Consider the following 23,332-nt stretch of genomic DNA (forward strand, 5'->3'; position numbering starts at 1 on the left):
GGCTCTCTGCTCAGCAGGGAGCCTGCTTCCTCCTCTCTCTGCCTGCCTCTCAGCCTGCTTGTCATCTCTCTCTCTCTGTCAAATAAATAAATAATCTTTAGAAAAGCCGCCTTTACTGGCTCTGTACTAATTCTCTCTTGATTATTTTGCAATCGGTGAGACAGTTTAGCTGTCACTCGGAGCTTCTGGTTTGATGTACCTCGAATGCACAGAGGACAAATGTGATCTTTTAGTTCCTAGGTCAGGTCTTATCCTGAGCAAACAAATACTTTTTCATGAGGTACCAGAGAAGGAACTACTGACTTGGTAAACAGGAACAAATGACAATGACTTCTCCCGGGATGCCATCTATTGAATTGGTAAACTAGTAAGCAGACAGAAGCACTGTTGCTATCCTAATTCTTGGCAACATGGAATATGAATAAACCAATCTTTATTTTTAAATAATAAGTTTATTCTTCTATTTATTTATTTATTATTATTATTTAAAGATTTTATTTATTTATTAGATAGATATCTCAAGCAGACAGAGGCAGGCAGAGAGAGAGAGGGAAGCAGGCTCCCTGCTGAGCAGAGAGCCCGATGCGGGGTTCAAACCCAGGACCTCGGGACCACGACCCGAGCTGAAGGCAGAGACTTTAACCCACTGAGCCACCCAGGCACCCCTGAATAAACCAATCTTAAAATAGCCATCTGCTTACTGACTTAAACAATAGAGATTTGGAAAGGCCAGAAAAAGAAGGTATGTGCTGGATATACTTAGGTAAAATCTGGGCCATTTTCTCTGAGATGTGTTTTATCAGATGAGAATTACAACAGGCTCCCTGGGTCCTGTCCCGCCTTTGGTCACCTTCCACAGAAATGCAACGGTGGGGGTCTGTTTTACCCTCTGCAGAAGAGCACTAGTGAGACGGTCCCTCTAAATAAGGTGGATGGCTACTGCCTTTCCAGAATGTTTTTGGGCACTGCAAAATCACTTTGAAATCTGGTTTTGTTCTGGGCAAAATAAGACTGACCACGGAACGTCTTGCTTTTCCCCACTGAGTAATTGACTACTTCTCTGGAAACTGCCTTTGTCTGTGTGATTATATCTGTACCTACACACCTGTATCTTCCTCTCAAAATCTGGGTGACCAAATACATCGCGAGAAGGTTTTGTCAGCTGTTAATAATCAAGAGGAGCCAACTTTCTGGCAGTTAAACCTCCCTGCTGAGTACTTCACTGTAATCAGTAAGATTTATTTTGTTGAATGGGGTGTATTGGTGTCTTTGACACACGATTTTCTTAGCATAATCTAGCTTTAAATGTTAACATCTGTATTATTTTAAGCTTTAAAAAAGGCTAGCATCGCAGAACTTTGGTGTGTTGACAGGGAAACACTCTGAGGAAGAGAAAGAAATTTCTTCTCTGGAAGCAACATGAGGCTCCTTTGGAAAAATACCATGCCTTCCTCAGCACTCGTCTTCCCTTCTCACCAACAAGTCATGATAAGCTGCCTGGTTCACAGGATCAGAAACCACTTTTTGCACCCTAGATTCCAGAAAAGTGTGACTATCCTTCAGTTTATGCGATGGGTGCCTGACCTGCGGAAAGTGCCAACCTAGAGCCACGCAGAGAAGCCTAACAGAAGAAGCAATTCTGGTCCGAATTCAGACCTTACGTTTCTCGCTCTGTTTTCTGAGGGACTGTACGATACAAGAAGCCACTAACTCGGATTCGGTTTTTATTCTGAGCTACAAAACCCACCTTCCACCACAAAGGAGGAAGGTTATGGAGTGCAATCCTGAGAGCCAGCAGCTTTCTGGACCAGGGAAGCAAATTCTGCGGCTGCCTTCAATTAACTGCTTCTCTGGGAGCTCTATTTTTTATGGCAATCGGCAGGCTCTTTGCTCAGTGTTAGGCACTTTATGAGCTTGCTGCTGAGAATCCCACAAAGCCCCACTGCTTCAGGGAAGTGGTGGGAATCCAAGGGCAGTGTGTGTGCGTGTGTGCTGCTGTGTCCGCGTGTGTACAGAGAAGTGGATGGGACAGGAGGAGCAAGCAGGAGAAGCCCATAGCAGTTAGCGGCGTTTGCGGCCATAATCAAAGGCACACCGTTGAAATCATCTGTGTTTTCGCGGTCGGGGCTGTTCTGAGCTTTAGCGGACCAGTCCAGCAGCTGGTCAACAGAGAGAGAGAAACCGGCTGTACTTGGGAATCAGACGGCTGGTTTTACGACGGTATGAAATGCACTTGGCTTTGAGAGCTCCACCCTCCCTGCTGCTTGAGACAACAGCTGTCCTTAGGCAGAAGGAAGAAAAGATACGGGGGGGGGGGTGGGAGTGGGGGGAGGGCTTAGCGTAGCTCCCACATTGTGGTTATGAGCGCTGCTCTACTGGCCTATGGAAGACCCAACTGCGGATGCTTTAGATGGAAAAGGCTCAGGGAATCACATCTCACCTCGAACTGCAGGATTCTCCGAGCATGGCAAGTGCCCTAATGGCTTGGCTGCTGGACCACGCAGCCTTCAAGTTCTGCGTATTTCTCCACATCTTGACTTCTACCAAAAGAGAATTGGATCCGCTCTCAAACAGATCACAGATTTTGCAAGGGATCTCGGGGGTCATCTAATCCAATCCTTTTAATTTTGTAGATTAAATATGTAAAACCTTATCTGAGCATGGAAAATACCGAAGCTGCAGATGTGCCCATTTTTATGGCATTTTATAAGGCTGATTTGTCTTTGTTTGGTAGATGAGGAAGGAAGGAGCTGTGCCGGGAAGGAAGGGGGAGGGCCATGAGAACAGAGCTGGCGAACAGCATGCAGCGCCCACCGCCTGCGCTCCGGCACCTGCGGGCCCTCGCTGGTACCTCACTCGCTTCCTTCACACTTCCGCCCTCAACTAGGACCGCCAGTATCTACCAAAGACGTTTTCACCAGGTATGGCCAGGCGGGGCAGAGCTCAGCCCTGTATTGTGCATACAAATACCGCATTTGGTTTATATGTGCATCAGCTCTTAACAAAGACGTTCATACAGAGCTGTTAATACCGTCCCCATCTGACATTCATGGTAACAACCCAGGAAAATGAGAGCAGTGGTATGGAAACTTGAATAAAATTATGAAGACAACCACCTCAGCTCTTAATGACCTTAGTTATTTAGCTACATCTTCGTGTTTAGCCAATGCTGCAATTTTCTTGATGAGAACTGGAAAACGAGATGCTCGCTCTGAATCAGACGCCCCCGACAGGTCAGCCCACACCCTCCTCTTTCCAGCTGCCCTTGTGGTTATCAGCTCCCTTGGGGTCTGGGGGATTTCACAAAGGCACACCCAGGGTCTCCCCTCGTGTCTCGTCTCTGAGCCTCCAGCTCCAGCCACATGTGCCGTGGAATCACCTGGCACGGACACGTGCCCCTGGCAGAGCGATTCTTTCCTCCTGCTCCCAGAGGATGCCTGTGAGATGCGGCGTGCGTGGCTCCCGGGGGCCGGCCCTACGGCAACCAAGCAGCACCCAGGGGCCACCTTCTTCCTCCCCACTCTTTGCCTCTGCTCCGCCCCTGGGGCTGCACCCCCGTAGTGACACAGTGCGATGGGAGGGTTTATCCCACGCCCCGCATGACTGCAAGCGAACCCTCCTTCAGCTCTTCTCCCTCAGAATCTTGCTGTGAAAACTGATTATGGCACCAACGAGGTGCTGGTTCATCAGAGACACAGATCAGAAAACCCCGATGAAGACATAATTAAATTTCTAAGCATAATCACCAATGCAACTTCTGTAGGGATGATTATAGTCATCAGTAGCTTATTATGGGACCAGAATCATGCATAAGTAGGTACAATTTTATGACTAAGTAACTGCAAATTAATATAAAAGCAAACCACTATTTTACAGAAAAGAACGCTCAAGTGTCACTCTTCTTAGGACACTTTTCAAAGCCGGAACCAGACCTGCTTATGTCCTGCACTGGGCAAGACTCCAGGGATCTGGGATCTGCAGCCGCACTGCAAACAGCAAACAACCAGGATCCTGGAAGCAGTTCTGCGCAGCCGCAGGCAGAAAGCCTCCAGCGCAGCATGCGGTGAACTCGGCTGGCCAGGCCAAGCACACGAGGCTCTGTACAGAAGTGTGTTGGGTTGTGCTGTCTGAAGCACAAAAATCCTCCTGTCCCCACAGCAGCACTTTCAAAGAGACACTGGTTCTGGGGTAGGCCCGGGAAACAAGAGCACCCGTGCCTGAAGGACACAGCTGTGACAGTTTTCAAAGAGGTCACTTGTAAGGGAATTTAGTTCAAGTTCGTGTATCTATCCATCCACCAGCAAGTCAAGGGACAACTGTGTATTCTAGGGGTGGGTAAGGGGCGAGCAAAACTCAGAACAGGATAAAATCATGGCTGGCAGGCAAGTCTAGCAGGCTTTAATGAGGCAGAGGAGATTTTTGTCAAGGTGGGAGGGAATATCCTCCCAGAGGCACCGTAACATAGAAGCAGCAAGAGGACGGCCTCGTCGCTCCCCTAGGGCGTCTACCTGGGACTTTGCTGCTAGACCAAAGGCACCCAGGAGGGCAAAGACTTGCCTTTAAGAGGTGTTTCTCCTTTACGGGGAACAGCTCTGCTCAAGTTCCCCAGGACCGCCCTCCCAGAATTTTCCGCAGCTGAGAACAGACACACATTCTTGACTGGCTTACTCAAGGACAAATCGTTACAATGAACACGCAGAACGTGTGCCTCAAACATCAACTTTTACTTGAAGCACAGGTTTTTAGAAACTCAGCAACGCATCAACCCTGAAGATCTCCTGGGCTGCTGGCTTCTACAGCCCTCCGTTTTCATCTACTTGCACCAAGGATTTCTTTCATGAAGAAGGAAAACAAGGGCCACCCTGAAAACTTGCAAACCTTGAGTCATCTATTAACACCAGCAAAAGTCTCAGAGTGGAGGGCGACAATGAAAGATTAAAATGCCCACTTACGAGACAGTGCATTTATGATACTCTGATCTCGGAAAGGATGCCTCAGCCTTGTTTCTTTCAAACAGGATCAGACAGCTTGGGTCCTGCCCACGCTCCTAGCCTGTATTTTGTGGAAAACGGACCGGCTGATGTCGCACACACATCTCTACCACACCCAAAGAAGCCTCCTCTCAAGAAACCTTCGGTGCCTCCCCATCACGGCATTCAAGACTCTCAACTCTGGCCCAATCAACCTTATCTCCAAGTAGGGAGGACACAGGAGAGATGTCAGAGAGGCAAGAAATAGAAACATGAAAAGATGTGCCCCGCATGTCTCACTGAGTTTTTGACTCTTATTTTTGATATGGAAGTCCTGACTCCATTTAGAATTGATTTTTGTAGGTTAGGTAGGCATCCGACACTATCTTTTCCCATACAGATGACCTTTTTCCAAGCTTGACTGATTCAGTGGTCCCTCCTTCCGCCCCTGCCTGACCGGCTACCTCTCCATCCGCCACACTCCACACACACGTGCGTCTGTCTCTGGTCCTCATTTCACTCCAGTGGCTGGTCTCTTGATTCCCCCACTGCGTCCTTATTATCTTAACAACTGATTTCATGCAGGCCAAGTCCCTGCTCTTGGTTTTTCTTCTCCAGAAGTGTCTTGGCCATTTGTCCTTCTTCTTCCATCAATTGCACCAATTTCCATGAAGATCCACGTAGGCATTCAGCTTGGAATGACATCGAATCTGCGGTACATTTTAAGGAGAATTGACTATTTTCACAACAGTGACTCTTCCTTTGTGTCAGGGGTGGCAAACTATGGTCTGTGTCTGTTTCTGTGTAGTTTTCTTAGAACACAGCACAGCCAAATATTTATGTACATCTTGTCTGTGGCGGCTCTTGTGTTAAATGGCAGAGTTGAGAGGTGGTGAATGAGAAGCCTCTGGACGAAATATTTCTTCCCTAGTCTATTACGGGGAAACTCGGCTGACATCTGCTCTACATGAATGTAGTATATACTTCTCCATGAATTAAGTTTTTTTTTTTTTTTTTAACATTCTCCTCTTAAGGTTATTAAAAGTATTTCTTTTAATATAATATAAATTTTTGTTGAATTTATTCCTTGATAACGTGATATTCTTTGATACTGTGGTGAAAAAGTATCTTCATAATTAAATTTTCCAGTTGTTTCTGGCTGGTGTATATTAGCAAGGCAATGGACTTTTGTAAATGATTCTTCTATTTGCCCATCTTGTTCAATTCTCGTATCCTTTGTAGGAACTTGTGGATTTCTAATGTACACAATATCGTATCAGCCAATGATGACAGCTTTAGCTCCTCCTTTCCTGTCTCTCTGTTTCTACTTTTTTCTTGCCTCCCACTGGTTAGAATGTTGAGCAGAGAAGTGTTGAATGCCTGTGTCTGATTTTAAAGAGAATGATTCCAATGTTTGTCTATTTAGGACCATATTTGCTTTTGGTGATTCTCTTAAAAGAATGATGAGTTAAAGACATCATCTCTTCCTACTTACCAACAGTTTTAAACATGAATAAATATGGACCTTTATTAGTACTTTTCCTGTATTTGCTCAGTTGACCAAAGGGTATTTCTCCTTAATCTGTTCAGGGCATTCATCGTATTAATGGATTTTTCTAATGATAAAGAATCCTTGCAAAATTCAACATGGTTAAAATGTATATTGTTGGATTATATTTACTCACATTTCATTCAGGATTTTTGCATCTATACTTATGGATAAAACTGGCCTGTGATTCTTCCTCCTGGTAATATCTTTGTCTAGTTTTGGTATTAGGGACATTGGTCACGTAGAATGAGTTGTGAAGTGTTCTCTCTTTTTCTGGTGTCTGGAAGAGTTTATGTAAAATTGAGATAATCTTTGAAAGTTTGGTGGACCTTAGCTACAGAACATCTAGACCTATACTTTCATTGTGGGTACATTTTAAATCACTTCTTTCATTTCTTTAAGAGAGATAGGATTTTCAATTGTTTTTCCCCCTTCATCCATTCTAGTATGTTCCATTTTCCTAGATATTTGTCTGAATTGTGGGCCTATATTTTTTATATTATTCACTTATCTTTTACATTTCAAAGTTATCCATAATTCTATCTCTTTACTTTTATAATTTTCTGTGTGTGTATCTTCTCTTCATTGGTCCCGTCGGAGTTTTGTCTTTTGTTTATTTTAGTTTTTTTCAAATAATTAACTTTTTGCTTTACTGAGCTTCTCTCTATAAACTGGAGATTAGTAGCTGTCAAAACAAACTAGAATTCCAAGCAGTTCATGGATGAATTTAGCAGTATGATTTAAGGTTTAAAAAAAAAAAAAAAAGGCCCCAAAGTTTTTATAATTACTGATGCCCAAGGATCTGGAATTTCACATCATGACAAATCAAAAACAAACAAGCAAGAAAAAACCTTCAGAGATGTAGCGTTCTTTTTAAATCAATAGTTGTAAAACGCTAATCCAGCTTTGAAAGCCTTGGACCCATAGAGGTAAAAAAATTGTGATGCTTCTCCATGATATTAATCAAGCCAAGAGTCTGAAATGATTGTTAATGTTGGTGTTAATTCAAAGACTCAAGAGAATAAAAGCAATGGTTATTATCAAGGTAACAAATTTAAGAGCTGATGATTTCAGCTTTTAACCCAACCTTCCATCATGCAGGGACAGCCACACTGAGGCACTGCTCTGCTGGGGGCTCACATCTACGGACCCTTCACTGGCGAGAGCTGCCCTAGACCTGGACTGTTGTGCTTCCTGCACCTGCTTCGCCTCTCGCCCACGGTGGACAAAGTCCCACTACCTGCCATCAAGGCCACTTTGCTATTTCCTCCACGAAACATCTCCTGATCTCACTAGAAAGTGATTTCTCTTGAGGACCTGGTGTGTCTGGCTCATCTCCTTTGTCAATCCGTAAGCTCTGAGAGCGCACGACAGCGTCTAATTATCCTTGTAGTCTCTGTAGGACCAAACATAAGGCCTACAATTCAACTCTCCACTGAACAGAGATACTTACTGATGTCCTACTGTATGCCAAGGTCTCTTCTATCAGGTGGGACATAGTACAGCTATGGGATATATATATATATATATATATATATATATATATATTTTTTTATTTTTAGATTTTATTTATTTATTTGACAGAGAGAGACCCAGTGAGAGAGGGAACTCAAGCAGGCGGAGAGGGAGAAGCAGGCTTTCTGCCAAGCAGGGAGACTGATGTGGGGCTCGATCCCAGGACCCTGGGATCATGACATAAGCCGAAGGCAGACACTTAATGACTGAGCCACCTACGTGCCCCGATATGTGATATGTTTTGTTGCTTAAACTTTCTCTACAAATTACTGGGCTCAGTCAGATCCCTAAAATTCCTTCATGAAGTTTCTGAGTTTCATCTAGGATTAGTAGTGCTAGCAAATAAACGACCACACACTAGAAGTAAATAGTAACTATGGGCCAAAAAGGGAAGTTTATAGTACGGACAAGATTTTCTATTAGTTTAAGAAAGTGTATGATCGATTTCAGATTTTCATCCAAAATGGTTGAAAGAGAATAATGTTTCAGCTATGCAGTAAATTCTATTTGTCTATTACATACGGATGTGGATACACTCTCTTATACCCAAATAGGAATTCTAAACTTAGAGAATAAGCCAACTGGATAAGTACGCAGGTTCTAGGAAATTTCGGTTGTAGGTAGGTGGCAGAACAATAGAAATATTCCCTTAAAATTACCATAGTCTTTTTTTTTCTTTTTAGATTTTTAAAAAATCTTATTTTGAGAGAGAGAGAGAAAGAGAGTGCAAGCATCGAGGCAGGGGGAGAGACAGAGAAGCAGACTCCCCACTGAGCAGGAAGCCTGACGCAGGGCTCTATCCCCGACCATGACCTGAGCTGAAGGCAGACGCTTAACCAACTGAGCCACCCAGGCGCCCCCAAAATACCCTAGTTTTTAAACCAGTGATTTTTACCTTATTTTGTACAGTAACCTATACGGTGAAAGAAAGGCAGGGGAGAACGGGATTATGTGGAGTGTGATCTTTTTTGAAGGAAAGGAAGAATGTGAAAATTTAGAAGCATTAAAATGAATAACATATTAATAAGTGAGGTGCATCATGAACCTTAAAGAGCTACTCAGAAAATTCAAATGAGATTTGTCATTTATAGTAAAAATTAAATTGTATTTATTTGCCAAGTCTCATGTTGAGACAGAGACAACCGCTGAGCAGAAACAGACCACTCTCTCTGGTGGCCGCGCTCCTTGCTAACAGGTGGCCGGTAAGCTGGGGGTGATGTGGTGGGGGGCTCTCCTATCTGTACCCTGGTGGATGGCAGTTCCACACTCTGAGCAACAGCCTAGGTTTAAAAAAAAAAAAAAAAAAAAGGCCTACAACAATGGGGAAAAGCGTTCTGTGATCCAGGAAAAGGACCCTCGGCCTTGCTGAAACCCAGGTGCAGGCTGGGGACCTCCCACTGGGCCCGCTTTAGGACCCGCTGTTTTCCCACCCTTCAGGGACAGTGGAGACACCGACATCTGTACCTGCTTCTCAGCTTCTTTTAGGAGCTTCTGGAACCTCTCATCTTCCAGGACACCCAGCGGAAGGTCAGTCTCTCCCTGAGCTTTTAGCTCCTCCAGCTTTTGCCTCAAGCCCCTGAGGGCCTGCAGCTCATCGTTGAGCCGGCTCTGACGGGTTAGAGACGCCTGGAGGTCCAGTTCGAGGTCTAGAGATGTGCGCCCTGGGTGTTCTTGAGCTGTTCTTCTCAGCACTGGCTGGCAAACCGTCTGAGGATTAGAAAACACGACACCCTTATTATGCTGGCACTTGTTATTCTGCCCTTCCTCCTCCCCGGCACACGAGAGCACGAATTTCCCGGCTCCCCTGAAGGGAGGCACTGCCGGCCAGGTGAGCTGCTCTGGCCAGTGAAAGCCTTTCCAGGCCAGTGAAGCCTTTCCAGGCCAGTGTGAGATGGGTACATTCCTGTCCCCTGCTAGTAGGACAGCAAAGATTCGGAGGTGGAGGTCCCATCAGTGTGGGTCCCGAGTGAAGACAAAATGAGCACAGCATCTAGCCAACCTGCAGTAAACACCGAAGTAAGTGAGAAATGTTTATTGTTTTAAACGCAGAGATTTTTAAAAGTTGTTACCCTAATACAGCCTCCTAGCCTGGCCAATTTAGAACACAGAGCAGCCCCCTGTGAAACAGACATATGAGAAACTGACACTTCATCCATTTCAGGACCAGGGACTATTAAAGACCTCTCCCCACCCCGCACCTCGCTTTAGCCATGATTTCTGGAGGTGCCCACCAGAATGCAGCTGGTCATTCTGACTCAGCCCCTTCCTCTCATCCATATGGTTAAATCCCAGCTCCAGGAGGGTACCTGGGTGGCTCAGTGGGTTAAAGCCTCTGCCTTCGGCTCAGGTCATGATCCCAGGGCTTGGGATCGAGCCCCGCATCGGGCTCTCTGCTCAGCAGGGAGCCTGGTTCCCCCCCCACCTCTCTGCCTGCCTCTCTGCCTACTTGTGATCTCTCTCTGTCAAATAAATAAAATCTTTAAAAAAAAAATTAAAAAAAAAAATCGCAGCTCCTTCCTCGATTTCCCATGGTCTAATATCCACTTTCACCTGTGAATCACTGGTGCTCTTCCTGGATCCATCTTCTCCATTTAGCAAGAAATAATTATTGTGTTATGTGTGACTAAATGTCTGCTGGGCTGGGGCAGGGGGTGGCAGGCCAAACCCCAGGAAGAAAAGCCCTACTCATTAACCTTCAAAACTTGGAGCCGTGAGCCATGCCACAGGAAGTCAGGGAAAGGAGAGATCGCTCAGGGCCGGTCACGCTTCCTTACGGAAAGGAGTCAAAGGCGGCTGGGTAAGATTGCATCAGCGGAGGGGAACACGGAGGGTATTTTTTGCCCAGATGGTTGGCAGTGGGACTGGAAAATGAGGTTACTAATAAAAACAGGTACTTTGGGATACGAGAGGAGGGACTCGAATTTGAGAAGTACTTGGGCTTGAAGATCCGGAATGACGGTGGTGCTCGTGACAGATGGCGGGGCTGGGTGGGAGGGTTTGCTGTCCTCCTACCTGTCCCAGAGCCCTCGCCCAGGGCTGAAGAGCTTCTACAGGCTGCGCCTTGTCCCACACACACCGCTGTAACATTCTCTAACATTCTTACTAGGTTCCCTCCGTTCAACCTCTGCTCTAACAAACATTACACAGCAGAATCACGGAGACACACACTCTCTTTGGCTGTATTGCTTGTTTTTCAGAATGAGAAATCCTTCCTAGTGGCTCTGTAGTCCTTTCTAAGGACTCCGATGTGCAGCAGTGTGCTGGCCAGCGCTTCACGAGTGGCTCTGAGGGTGCATGGGTGGGAAAAGAAGCATGGGGTGTAGGGTCTGCTGATTTCTATGGTGGAAACACTCCCTCGGTAACTGTTTCTGTGCAGTCAACCGGCTGAGCCCAAGAAAGGAGCCCGGGCTCCTTCCTTTCACCCACCGCGCATTCCACAGTCCTATGTGCTCCTTGAGTGCTTCCTGCAGACTGGGGCTTCCGGCAGGAGGCCCACACAGGGCTTTGTGCTTATTTTAAACAACACATCTCTGCCCAACAGCTTAGTCAATTACTAGGACACAAGTTAGTAGTAAGCAAGTAACTTTCATTAGCGTTTCAGCTATAAGGAAGCAAGAACTGTTGAACTACTTCAACAGTCCAACCTTTTAATTTGTTTAAATATTCTCTCCGACTTATCTTAAGGCTCATTCAGAGACCTATGTCTTCCGGGAAAACCGGAGCTTTCCCGAAAGTGTCTGTTTGTTAAGCAAGCAGCGAATACTGTGTCTCCTTTATTGGAATATCCACCCCTCCGTAAAGGTCCTGGGTGTTACACTCTTGCTGGAGAGCCCGAGATGGTGTGGGGACACAGCACCATCAAACCCACTCAGCCAGCCCCTCTTCCATCGCTACCGCAAAGTGAATTTCCTGGCTTCGTTTTTACAGGATAGAAACCAGTGCTGAATGGCTGCTTTCAGGCACCCTCTGCCCCCAGTCTCCACAGGAGATCTTTGTCTCTCTGGAATCATGGTGGCTTCACTTAGTGGCCCACGTTGAGCAACGACGCTCAGCTGTTCTGGTATTTACGCTTCCCAATCTGTGACACTGGAATGGGTCGAGACAGGGAGATGCTGCTGGGGAATACATACCCTTTTGACCCTCAAACTGCGCCGCTCAGTGGAGTTTCTCACAAACAGGGATTTTTTAGCCAAGGTTGAGCTGTCACTGTCACTTCGATTCAACTGGCAACAAAGGATTAAAAAAAAAAAAAAAAGAAAATCACTGCATAACAGAGCGCTAGTGGTTTACACGTGAGAAGTTTATCAGGTGAAAGCAGGCCTCGAGGAGTTTGTTTCTTTAAGAAAATCCTCCCCAGACAAGCTTTTCTCTGTTCTATGCTTTTTCTTAAACAACTAAGTTTTTCTTACATAATTTCAACAATTGCCTTTTGGTGGTAGTTAGTTATCAGAACTCCTGCATTAAGATAATTACAAATACTTGGAAATACAATTATCCTTTGATTTTTTAGCTAATTTGCAATTCTCATTTTTAAAAAGGAAGGTCTGGATAACATAGAGGCTTATAACTAGGTCAGAGCCGAGCCACAATTTAGAACCAACTAGGACGCCCTTGGCCCAGACAGCCCGTCCTCACCCCTTCGCCTGCTTCAGGTCTCGGCTGAAATGGCACCTTCTCAATGACGTTTACTCTGAACCTTGCTTAAACCAGAGACCCTTGTTGTCACCATGCCCGATCCCCCTTAACTTACTGGACTGTTTTCTAGAGACTCGGTCCCCACCCAAGACATTTCATAACCTCACGTTTACTGGCTCAACTCACAAGGACATGAGCCCTGCAAGGGCAGGGCTCTGGGGCTCTTTTGTTCACAGAGGAGTTCCAACCAAGTGTCTAGAAACATGCTTAGCAGCAAGTGTTCATAAAAGCATCACCTGAACTGAATGAATAAATTTAGAATTCTGAAAATATTTTTTTAACCATTGTATAATTATTAACCTATCTTACTGTAAGTCATAACTACTTCTGGAAGTACAACTTGGCAAACTGATGCAAATCCCACCATATTCTCTACAGAACTCTGAATCCGATTCTGGGTCTAGAGGCATTATTAAAAGATGATCTGTGTTCGAAAACCCAAAGCGCAATTTTGGTTCTGCGGGATTAATGTGCTTGGATTATGTATGGCAGAAATACAAAAATATTCAAGTCTCAAGTCATTTGAAGTTTCTAGATACAGACTGAGGTACAAACATACTCAGAAGCCAGGTCCTTAATTTCACGTGTTTGCCGAATAAACAGCTTCGAGTTCATGAGACATCAAATTTGGGAAAAGGAAAAAAACACCCACACTGAGAAGCCCCCTACGAGTCTGGTCTTTCGGGTCTATTTCATAGCAATTTTAGCCACGTGTGTCTGCAGTTGGGAGTCTTTAGACTGCCACACACGGACTCTTGTCCGGGGTGGGGACACTGGCTGGCGCGACGGCAGGGCCCCGGCCCCCTTACCCGGCAGATGTACTGGTTGCGCTCCCCCGGGGAGAAGGTCTGCGAGCGCACGATCACGCTGCTGCGCACGAACGGCCGCTGCCGAGCGCTCAGGCCGCTGCGGTCTTTGGGGCGAACCGCCACCCCGGGGTCACCGGCCTCCTCCGTGTTGGTCTCTTTATCGACCTGGAACCGAAGTCAGAAATTTGTCAGGAGCGCTGACACGCGCGCGCATACCGCTGTGTTCCTTTCTTCTAAGTACAAAAAGGAATATCCAATCTACAACGCAGCCTTGGACACCACTGGGGAGAGCAAGGCTTGGTGTTACTCCGGATGGGAGCCGGGGCAGAGGGCTCTCCACGAAGTTAGGAAATGATCCACTGTGGGGAGGACAGGGTCACCCATAAATGGAGAAGCCGCCTTTAACCCATCAGACCCCCACCAGGAAAGCTGAGCTTTACATATGGTTCTGCAGAAAATCTTGTCTAAGAATAGTTCATTTAAACATTGTTCAACATCCCATTAGGTTTTTTCCAGGTTTTTTTTACCAGAATAATGATATGATTACATATAAGAAAATGAAAATATACTACAAGTTACAGTTTTCCATAGAATATGCAAGAATATATATTTGAAAATAGCAACGCTGTTGAAGCTGAGTTTGGATTTTAAGCATCTCTTTGGAAAGGTAACAAAGAATAAAATGTAAGTAAGAAGAGAAGTTTCTCAAAATACAACTTCTACAGGCACTGGCAGAGGTTTACTGTTGATCTTATTGCATAAAAGGATTCCTACGTGTCTCACGCTGACTTATTAAAGGAAGTCTCTGGTCAGGGTACAATACTACTTCCCCCAGGAATAAAGAACTGGAATTTCCCAGACCCCATTACCAACATCCCAAGTCTGCCAGCATCCTCCAACCTGAAATTGTTTCCTCCGTGTCTGCACGTGATCTTCAACATGCCTCTCTGTCAAGGAGCAAAGTTACTGCTGCCTAAGTTGGCTGGCGCAGGCCGAGCCACCTGTGGCGTTCCAGAGTGGACTGCAACCAGAACCCCACCTCACCAAGAGGAACTTTAAACCTTGACTTCAGGTTTGAAATGGAAATAAAACTCACATTTACAAAACTTAATACAATTAACTAGTTATCCCGGAATTTGGTAGTCATTCTGGAAATGCTTTTTAGTAAGTATGCTAAACGCTAGTTAGTGAATATTCACAGGACATTTATAGAGATCTAAATAGCACTATTCATTTTTTCTTAAAGTTTTATTTATTTATTTGTCAGAGAGGGAGAGCCAGCGAGCACAGGCAGACAGAGTGGCAGGCAGAGGCAGAAGAAGAAGCGGGCTCCCTGCTGAGCAAGGAGCCCCATGCGGGAGTCGATCCCAGGATCCTGGGATCATGACCTGAGCAGAAGGCAGCCACCCAGCCAACTGAGCCACCCAGGTGCCCCAGCACTATTCATCTTACATAAAATTTAAGTGAGGAATGAATATTTGGGGCCCACTGGAGAGTTTTACAGCCCGGTCACTGCCTATTTCCACAAACGCGTCTGACGACCAGCTTTGCACAAAATCCTAAGGCGGGACCACAGCCGAGACACAGATGGGCGCTGGAGCACGCGGCTGCGGGTGCTTACCAGGGTGCGTGGCCCGGCAGGTGGCGGATACCCGCGGGCCTCGGCACAGCTGCGGTCTCTCCCGCCCGCGTCCTCCTCCAGCTCGGGCGCGCTCGGAGGACACGAGCACGAGCCTGCCGAACGGCTCCCGTCTTCTGGCAACTTCACTTCGGCCTTTTCTTCAGCCGCGACTTCATCAGAGGCCTCTCGCAGCATGGCTAACCTGCGGCGAGACCAGAAGGGAGCCAGTAGGCCCCAGGTCAGGCGGGTGTGCGCGCCCCAGGCGAACGGGGCTCGCGCACGGTGACTCGAGCCGCGGCTGGAGCGCGAATGGGGACTGAAACGCTCAGCAGAGACCATCCGCGGCGGCCTCTCCAGCATCAGGCCGCAAAACCACACTCGCGGTACTGGAAAGCTGAATGAATGAAATTCGACCTAGTTCCTACATATTAAAATAGAAATAGTCTGAAAATCACATCTAAAATTTAACCCAGCCGTTTAAGAAAACCGACAAGGTACTATAATGTATGTACCTTGAGATCAGCTGTTTATTTATTATATAAAGTTAGTCATACAACAGGCTGGAGTGACTCTGCTAAAAGCGAATAAAGACGTAAGCACCGAATAAAGACGAAATCTCCATTATCTGGGTGCCTGACTGGCTCACTGAGAAGAGCCTGGAACTCTTGATCTTAGGGTTTTAAGTCTGAGCCCCACGTTGGGTGTACAAATTACTTAAAAATAAAATCTTAGAAAAATATATCCATTGTCAACTGTGCTTACAGGCTAGCAGGGGTAAAAACCCTGTGTAAAGGGAGTTTTACTACTGACATAAGAATCCTAATGCCATAGGATCGTGTCTTAACCCACTGAGCCACCCAGGCGCCCAGGATCGTGTCTTTAACAAAAGCCATGGTGTGGCTGGGGTGACATGGTAACGGGGGCTCTAGAGTGTACCCAGGGCTTAGAGTCCTTATAACCTGTATGGGCAGGAGCGCAATAGTACCGGCATGGCTTAGAATACCTCATGCTTTGTTGAGTTACATGTCCTTAGAACGGAAACACTTCTTCCACTGATAACTCAAAGCTGAGCTATAATTGTGATCGGTGACATTCTGACAACTTGGCACACGCCAGGAATTAAACACAGAGTCATGCAGCGAGCACGGGGCAGCTAGCAATGAATTCTGTGAGCTGTAAATTCCTCTATGCTACATACCAAGTGTATTTTTTGAAATGTAAATGAAACGAATTGTATTTTACATACACCAAGAAGGCTTGCTATTTAAAAATACCATGATGAACCTTATAATCACTCTTGTATTTATTATTTTTGCAGTACTGATTCATAACCATTGTAAATTGTAAAAGGCTTCCAATAACAACAAAGATTTTCTGCACTTTTTGCATCACTGTAGTAAGCTGTTTCTTCCAAATATCCAAGAGTTTGTTAGTTATGACATATCTTGTCATTGTTGGCTTGTAACAAATTTTACACACATGCATGCTATACATATGTTAACAGTAGTTCAAACATATCAACAAAAGCAACTACATGTACATTAAAATCAACCCAAATAATTTTATGTATGTACTTTAATAATTTTATGTATGTAATAATTTATTAATTATATTTAATGATTATATATTATATAATCATTATATATAATTAATAATTTTATGTATGTACTTTAAAGTTTGTTTTTAGAGAAAATGGCAACAAGAACTTTTTTTTCTTTTTAAAAAAATTATTGTTGTTGTTGTTTTTTTTTTCTTAAAGATTTTATTTATTTGACAGACAGAGATCACAAGTAGGCAGAGAGGCAGGCAGACAGAGGGAGAGAGGGAAGCAGGCTCTCTGCTGAGCAGAGAGCCCAATGCGGGACTCGATTCCAGGACCCTGAGATCATGACCTGAGCCGAAGGCAGTGGCTTAACCCACTGAGCCACCCAGGGACCCAGAACTTTTTTTTTTTGAATTAACATATAATGTATTATTTGTTTCAGGGGTACAGGTCTGTGAGTCATCATCATACACAATTCACAGCACTCACCATAGCACATTCCCTCCCCCATGTCCATCACCCAGCCACCCTGTTTGTTTCCAGATTAAGAGTCTCTTATGGCTTATCTCCCTCTCTGGTTTCATCTGGTTTCATTTTCCCCTCCCTTCCCCTATGATCCTCTGCCTTGTTTCTCAAATTCCTCATATCAGAGATCATATGATAATTTCTTTGACTGATGTATTTTGCTGAGCATAATACCCTCTAGTTCCAACTACATCATTGCAAATGGCAAGATTTCAGGTTTCTTGATGGCTGCATTGTATTCCATGGTATATATATACCACATCTTCTTTTATCCATTCATCTGTTGATGGGCATCAAGGTTCTTTCCATAGTTTGGCTATTGTGGACATTGCTGCTATAAACATTCGGGTGCACGTGCCCCTTTGGATCACTACATTTGTATCTTTAGGGTAAATACCCAGTAGTGCAACTGCTGGGTCATAGGGTAGCTAGCTCTATTTTCAACTTTTTGAGGAACCTCCATGCTGTTTTCCAGATTGGCTGCACCAGGCTGCATTCCCACCAACAGTGTAGGAGGGTTCCCCTTTCTCTACATCCTTGCCAAAACCTGTTATTTCCTGACTTGTTAATTTTAGCAGTTCTGACAGGTGTGAGGTGTATTTCATTGTGGTTTTGATTTGCATTTCCCTGATGCCAAGTGATACTGAGCACTTTTTCATGTGTCTGTTGGCCATTTAGATGTCTTCTTTGCAGAAATAAAGTTCATATCTTATGCCCATTTCTTGATTATTTGTTCTTTGGGTGTTGAGTTTGGTAAGTTCTTTATAGATTTTGGATACTAGCCCTTTATCAGATAGGTCATTTGCAAATATCTTCTCCCATTTATGGGCTCTCTATTCTGTTCCACTGATCTATGTGTCTGTTTTTGTGCCAGTACCATGCTGTCTTGTTGATTACAGCTTTGTAAGAGAACTTGAAGTCTGGAATTGCGATGCCACCAGCTTTGGTTTTCTTTTTCAACACTCCTCTGGCTATTCGGGGTCTTTTCTGGTTCCATATAAATTTTAGGATTATTTGTTCCATTTCTTTGAAAAAAGTTGACAGTATTTTGATACGGATCACATTAAATGTGTAGATTGCTCTAGGTAGCATAGACATTTTCACAATATTTGTTCTTCCAATCCATGAGCATGGAACGTTTTTCCATTTCTTTGTGTCTTCAATTTCTTTCATGAATATTCTATACTTTTCTGAGTATAGATTCTTTGCCTCTTTGGTAGATTTATTCCTAGATATCTTACAGTTTTGGGTGTAGTTTTAAATGGGATAGACTCTGTAATTTCTCTTTATTCAGTCTTATTGTTGGTGTATAGAAACACAACTGATTTCTGTGCACTGATTTTATATCCTGAGACTTTACTGAATTCTTGTATCAGTGCTAGCAATTTTGGGGTGGAGTCTTTTGGTTTTGCACATAAAGTATAAGATCATCTGCAAGAGTGAGAGTTTGACTTCTTTGCCGATTTGGATGCCTTTTCTTTCTTTTTGTTGTCTGACTGCTGAGGTTAGGACTTATACTACCATGTTGAATTGCAGTGGTGTTGAGTGGACATCCTTGCCATGTTCCTGACCTTAGGGGAAAAGCTTTCAGTTTTTCCCCACTGAGAATGATATTCGCTATGGGTTTTTCATAGATGGCTTTCATGATATTGAGGTATATTACCCTCTATCCCTACACTGTGAAGAGTTTTCATCAAGAATGGGTGCTGTACTTCATCAAATGCTTTTTCTCTATCTACTGAGAAGATCATATCCTCTCACACTGTGTTGATTTGCAGATGTTGAACCAGCTTTGCAGCCCCAGAATAAATTCAGTTCGGTCAAGGTTAATAATCCTTTTCATGTACTATTGGTTCCTATTGGCTAGTATCTTGGTGAAAATTTTAGCATCCATGTTCATCAGGAATATTGGTCTGTAATTCTCCTTTGTGATGGGGTCTTTGTCTGGTTTGGGGATCAAGGTAATGCTGGCCTATGCATAAAATGAGTTTGGAAGTTTTCCTTCCATTTCTATTTTTTGGAATAGTTTCAGAAGAATAGGTATTAACTCTTCTTTAAGTGTTTGGTAGAGTGATGCCTGGGTGGCTCAGTCAGTTAAGCTGCTGCTTTCAGCTCAGGTCATGATCCCAGGCTCCTGGGATGGAGTCCTGCATTGGGCTCCTTCCTCAGTGAGGAGCCTCCTTCTTTCTCCACCTCTGCCTGCTTGTGCACCTCTCTCTCTCTCTCTCAAATAAATAAATAAAATCTTAAAAAAAAAAAAGAGAGAGAGAGAGAGAAACGTTTGGTAGAATTCCTCTGGGAAGCCGTCTGGCCCTGGGCTCTTATTTGTTGGGAGATTTTTAATGACTGCTTCAGTCTCCTTACTGGTTATGGGTCTGTTCAGGTTTTTTATTTCTTCCTGGTTCAGTTTTTGTAGTTTATATGTCTTAAGGAATGCATTCATTTCTTCCACATTGTCTAATTTGCTGGTGTATAGTTGCTCATAATATGTTCTTATAATTGTAATTCTTTGGTGTTGGTTGTGATCTCTCCTCTTTCATTCATGATTTCATTAATTTGGGTCCTTTCTCTTTTCTTTTTGATAAGTCTGGCCAGGGGTTTATCAATCTTATTAATTCTTTCAAAGAACCACCTTCTAGTTTTGTTGATCTGTTCTGTTCTTTAGGTTTCTATTTCACTGATTTCTGCTCTGATCTTTATTATTTCTCTTCTCCTGCTGGGCTTAGACTTTCTTTGCTGTTCTTTCTCCAGCTCCTTTAGGTGTAAGGTTAGGTTGTGTATTTGAGACCTCTCTTATTTCTTGAGAAAGGCTTGTATTGCTATATACTTCCCTCGTAGGACTGCCTTTACTGCTTCCCACAGATTGTGAAGAGCTGTGTTTTTATTTTCATTTGTTTCCATGTGTGTTTAAAATTCTTCTTTAATTTCTTGGATGGCCCATTCATTCCTTAGTAGGATGCTCTTTAGCCTCCATGTATTTGAGTTCTTTCCAACTTTCTTCTTGTGGTTGAGTTCTGGTCTTAAATTATTGTGGTCTGAAAATATGCAGGGAATGATCCCAATCTTCTGGTACCATCTGAGACCCAATTTGTGACCCAGGATGTGATCTATTCTGGAGAATGTTCCATGTGCACTAGAGAAGAATGTGTATTCTGTTGCTTTGGGATGGAATGTTATGAGTATATCTGTGATGTCCATCTGGTCCAGTGTGTCATTTAAAGCCTTTATTTCCTTGTTGATCTTTTGCTTAGATGATCTGTCCATTTCAGTGAGGAGGGTGTTAAATTCCCCTACTATTATTGTATTACTGTCAAAATGTTTCTTTGATTTCTTTATTAATTGGTTTATATAATTGGCTGCTCCCATCTTAGGGGCATAGATATTTAAAATTGTTAGATCTTCTGGTTCAACACACACCTTCCTCATCTCTTATTATGGTCTTTGGCTTAAAATCTAATTTGTCTGATATAAGGATTGGCACCCCAGCTTTCTTTTGATGTCCGTTAGCATGGTAAATTGTTTTCTACCCCCTAGCTTTAAATCTGGAGGTGTCTTCGGGTCTAAAATGAGTCTCTTGCAGACAGCATATCGATGGCTCCTTGTTTTTTAATCCATTCTGATACCCTGTGTCTTCTGATTGGGGCATTTAGCCCATTTACAATTCAGTGTAACTATTGAAAGATATGAAATTAGTGCCATTGTAGTGCCTGTGAGGTGACTGTTACTGTATATTGTCTCTGTTCCTTTCTGGTCTATGTTGCTTTTAGGCTCTCTCTTTGCTTAGAAGACCCCTTTCAATATTCCCTGTAAGGCTGGTTTGGTGTTCGCAAATTCTTTTAGTTTTTGTTTCTCCTAGAAGTTTTTTTTTTTTTTTTTTTTTTTTTAATCTCTCCTTCTATTTTCAGTGACAGCCTAGCTGGATATAGTATTCTTGGCTGCATATTTTTCTTGTTTAGTGCTCTGAATATATCATGCCATTCCTTTCTGGTCTGCTAGGTTGCTGTGGATAGGTTTGCTGTCAATCCAAATTTCTACCATTGTAGGTTATAGACTCTTCTCCTGAGCTGCTTTCAGCATTTTCTCTTTGTCTCGGAGACGTGTAAGATTTACTATTAGATGACAGGGTGAGGACCTATTTTTAATGATTTTGAGGGGTGTTCTCTGTGCCTCCTGCATTTTGATGATTGTTTCCTTCCCCCAAATTAGGGAAGTTCCCCACTTATATAATTTGCTCCAATATACCTTCTGCCCCCTCTCTCTTTCTTCTTCTTCTGGGATCCCAATTATTCTAATATTGTTTCATCTTATGATATCACTTATCTCTTGAATTCTCCCCTCGTGATCCATTAGTTGTTTATTTCTCTTTTTCTCAGCTTCTTCATTCTCCATCATTTGGTCTTCTGTATCACTAATTTTCTCTTCTGCTTCATTTATCCTAGCAGTAAGTGCCTCCATTTTCGATTGCACCTTATTCATAGCTTTTTAAATTTCAACTTGGTTAGATTTTAGTTCCTTTATTTCTCCAGAAAGGGATTCTCTAGTATCTTCTATGCTTTCTTTAAGTCCAGCCAGCATCTTTATAATCGTCATTCTGAACTCTAGCTCTGACATCTCACTAACATCATTTTTTTTTTAGGTTCCTAGTAGTCGGTACTGCCTTTTGTTCTTTTTTTTGAGGTGAGTTTTCCCACTTTGTCATTTTGTCCGGACAAGAATAGATGAATGAGAGAACAAAATGCTAAGAGGGTAACAATTACCCCTGAAAAATATACACTCAACAAATCAGAAGAGACCTGAAACCAGGGGGGACAAGAAAGGAAAAAAAAAAATCAGGCTGGTGAGTAGAACAGAGCCACACACTTGATTTTCAGTGTATTTTGGTCTGTTAGAAGAAACAGGCTCCCAAAATTTTAAAGAAAGAGAAATATGTATATATATACATATATATTTCTCTTTTTCTCTCTCTCTCTCTACATATGTGTGTGAATATGATGAATGGATAGGTTATGACTATAAAGTTGAATATTAAGATTTTTAAAAAGGAATTGATAAGATACAAAGCTGGAAAGGTATTGATAAGATCAGATGTTGGTTAAAATAGGAAAGAGGAAAAATTTAATAAAAAAAGAAAAAGAAAATTAAAAAAAAAAATTTAAAAAATTAAAAAAATTTAACTTTGAAAGACCTAAAGAATCAGGGGAAAATAGACATGAATTCTATGTGCTGTATTCCCCTAGTGCTGGGGTTGTACAGAATTCTATGTGCTGTATTCCCCTAGTGCTGGGGTTGTGCAGTTCTCATTGATCAATAAACTTGGTCTTGGCTGGATGTTCTTGCTGATCTTCTGGGGGAGGAGCCTGTTGCAGTGATTCTCAAATGTCTTTGCCGGAGGTAGAATTGCACGGCCCTTGCTAGTGCCGAGTAACTAATCTGTGCAGGCTCACTCTCGGAGCTTTTGTTCCCTGAACGCTTTCCATAGAGCTTTGGAGGACGGGAACGAAGATGGCGGCCACCCAATCTCCCCAGAGGAGTGGAGCACTCAGGGCCCCATTCCTCAGTGCGTCCTCAGAGAAAAGCAGCCAACCCCTCCTGTTTCCCTGGTCTCCAGTCATGCTCTGTGCTCACCCGGCCTGTAAGCAAGTGTTTCTTTCTCTGGCACACGGCCCTGTTTGGAGTCGCCAAACCCAGCAGATTCCTACAGAGCACTCCTGTGCTGTTCCTCCCAGAGGAGGAAGGCAGTGGCGGGGGGGTGTCTCTCCAGATCTGCCACTTGTTGGGGTCCCTGCTGAAGAGCAGTGGCCTGAATGTGCTTTGGATCATGGTTTATGGAAACCCTGAGCTGAGAGCCAACCTCCTCGCCTCTGTCTATGCAGTCATCCTCCCCGATCTAATACCTGGGAGCTCTGCTGCACTTGGGTACCACTGGTTGTTCTGTGACCCCGAGGGTCCTGAGACCACACTGTCCCCACGAGGGCTCCACTCTCCACTTAGCCTCTGGAGTGATGTCCCTCTGTGGAGCAGACTTCTAGAAGTTCTGTTTCATGCTCTGCTGCTCTCTCAGTCTCGCTGGGAGCCTGCTGAGGGAGGCTCCCTCTCCGCTGAGGT

General features: G+C 43.9%; 1 protein-coding gene across 2 annotated transcripts in view; it reads right to left on the reverse strand.

The window, feature by feature from the left end:
• Positions 1-23,332, reverse strand: part of WWC2 (WW and C2 domain containing 2) — a 203,810-nt gene that overhangs the window by 14,687 nt on the left and 165,791 nt on the right. The window contains exons 18-22 of one of the 2 annotated variants that reach the window (XM_059156230.1): positions 15,160-15,361; positions 13,539-13,703; positions 12,165-12,257; positions 9,499-9,741; positions 9,117-9,314 (exon numbers count right to left, since the gene is read on the reverse strand). In XM_059156230.1, coding sequence (XP_059012213.1) covers positions 9,132-9,314; positions 9,499-9,741; positions 12,165-12,257; positions 13,539-13,703; positions 15,160-15,361 — 886 coding nt within the window. In that variant the 3' untranslated portion in view covers positions 9,117-9,131. Of the gene's footprint in view, positions 1-9,116; positions 9,315-9,498; positions 9,742-12,164; positions 12,258-13,538; positions 13,704-15,159; positions 15,362-23,332 lie in introns of those variants that run through there. The other variant, XM_059156229.1, reaches the window with a different exon arrangement.

Source organism: Mustela lutreola, chromosome 18 (genome assembly GCF_030435805.1).
Source record: "Mustela lutreola isolate mMusLut2 chromosome 18, mMusLut2.pri, whole genome shotgun sequence".
Taxonomy (NCBI): Eukaryota; Metazoa; Chordata; class Mammalia; order Carnivora; family Mustelidae; genus Mustela; species Mustela lutreola.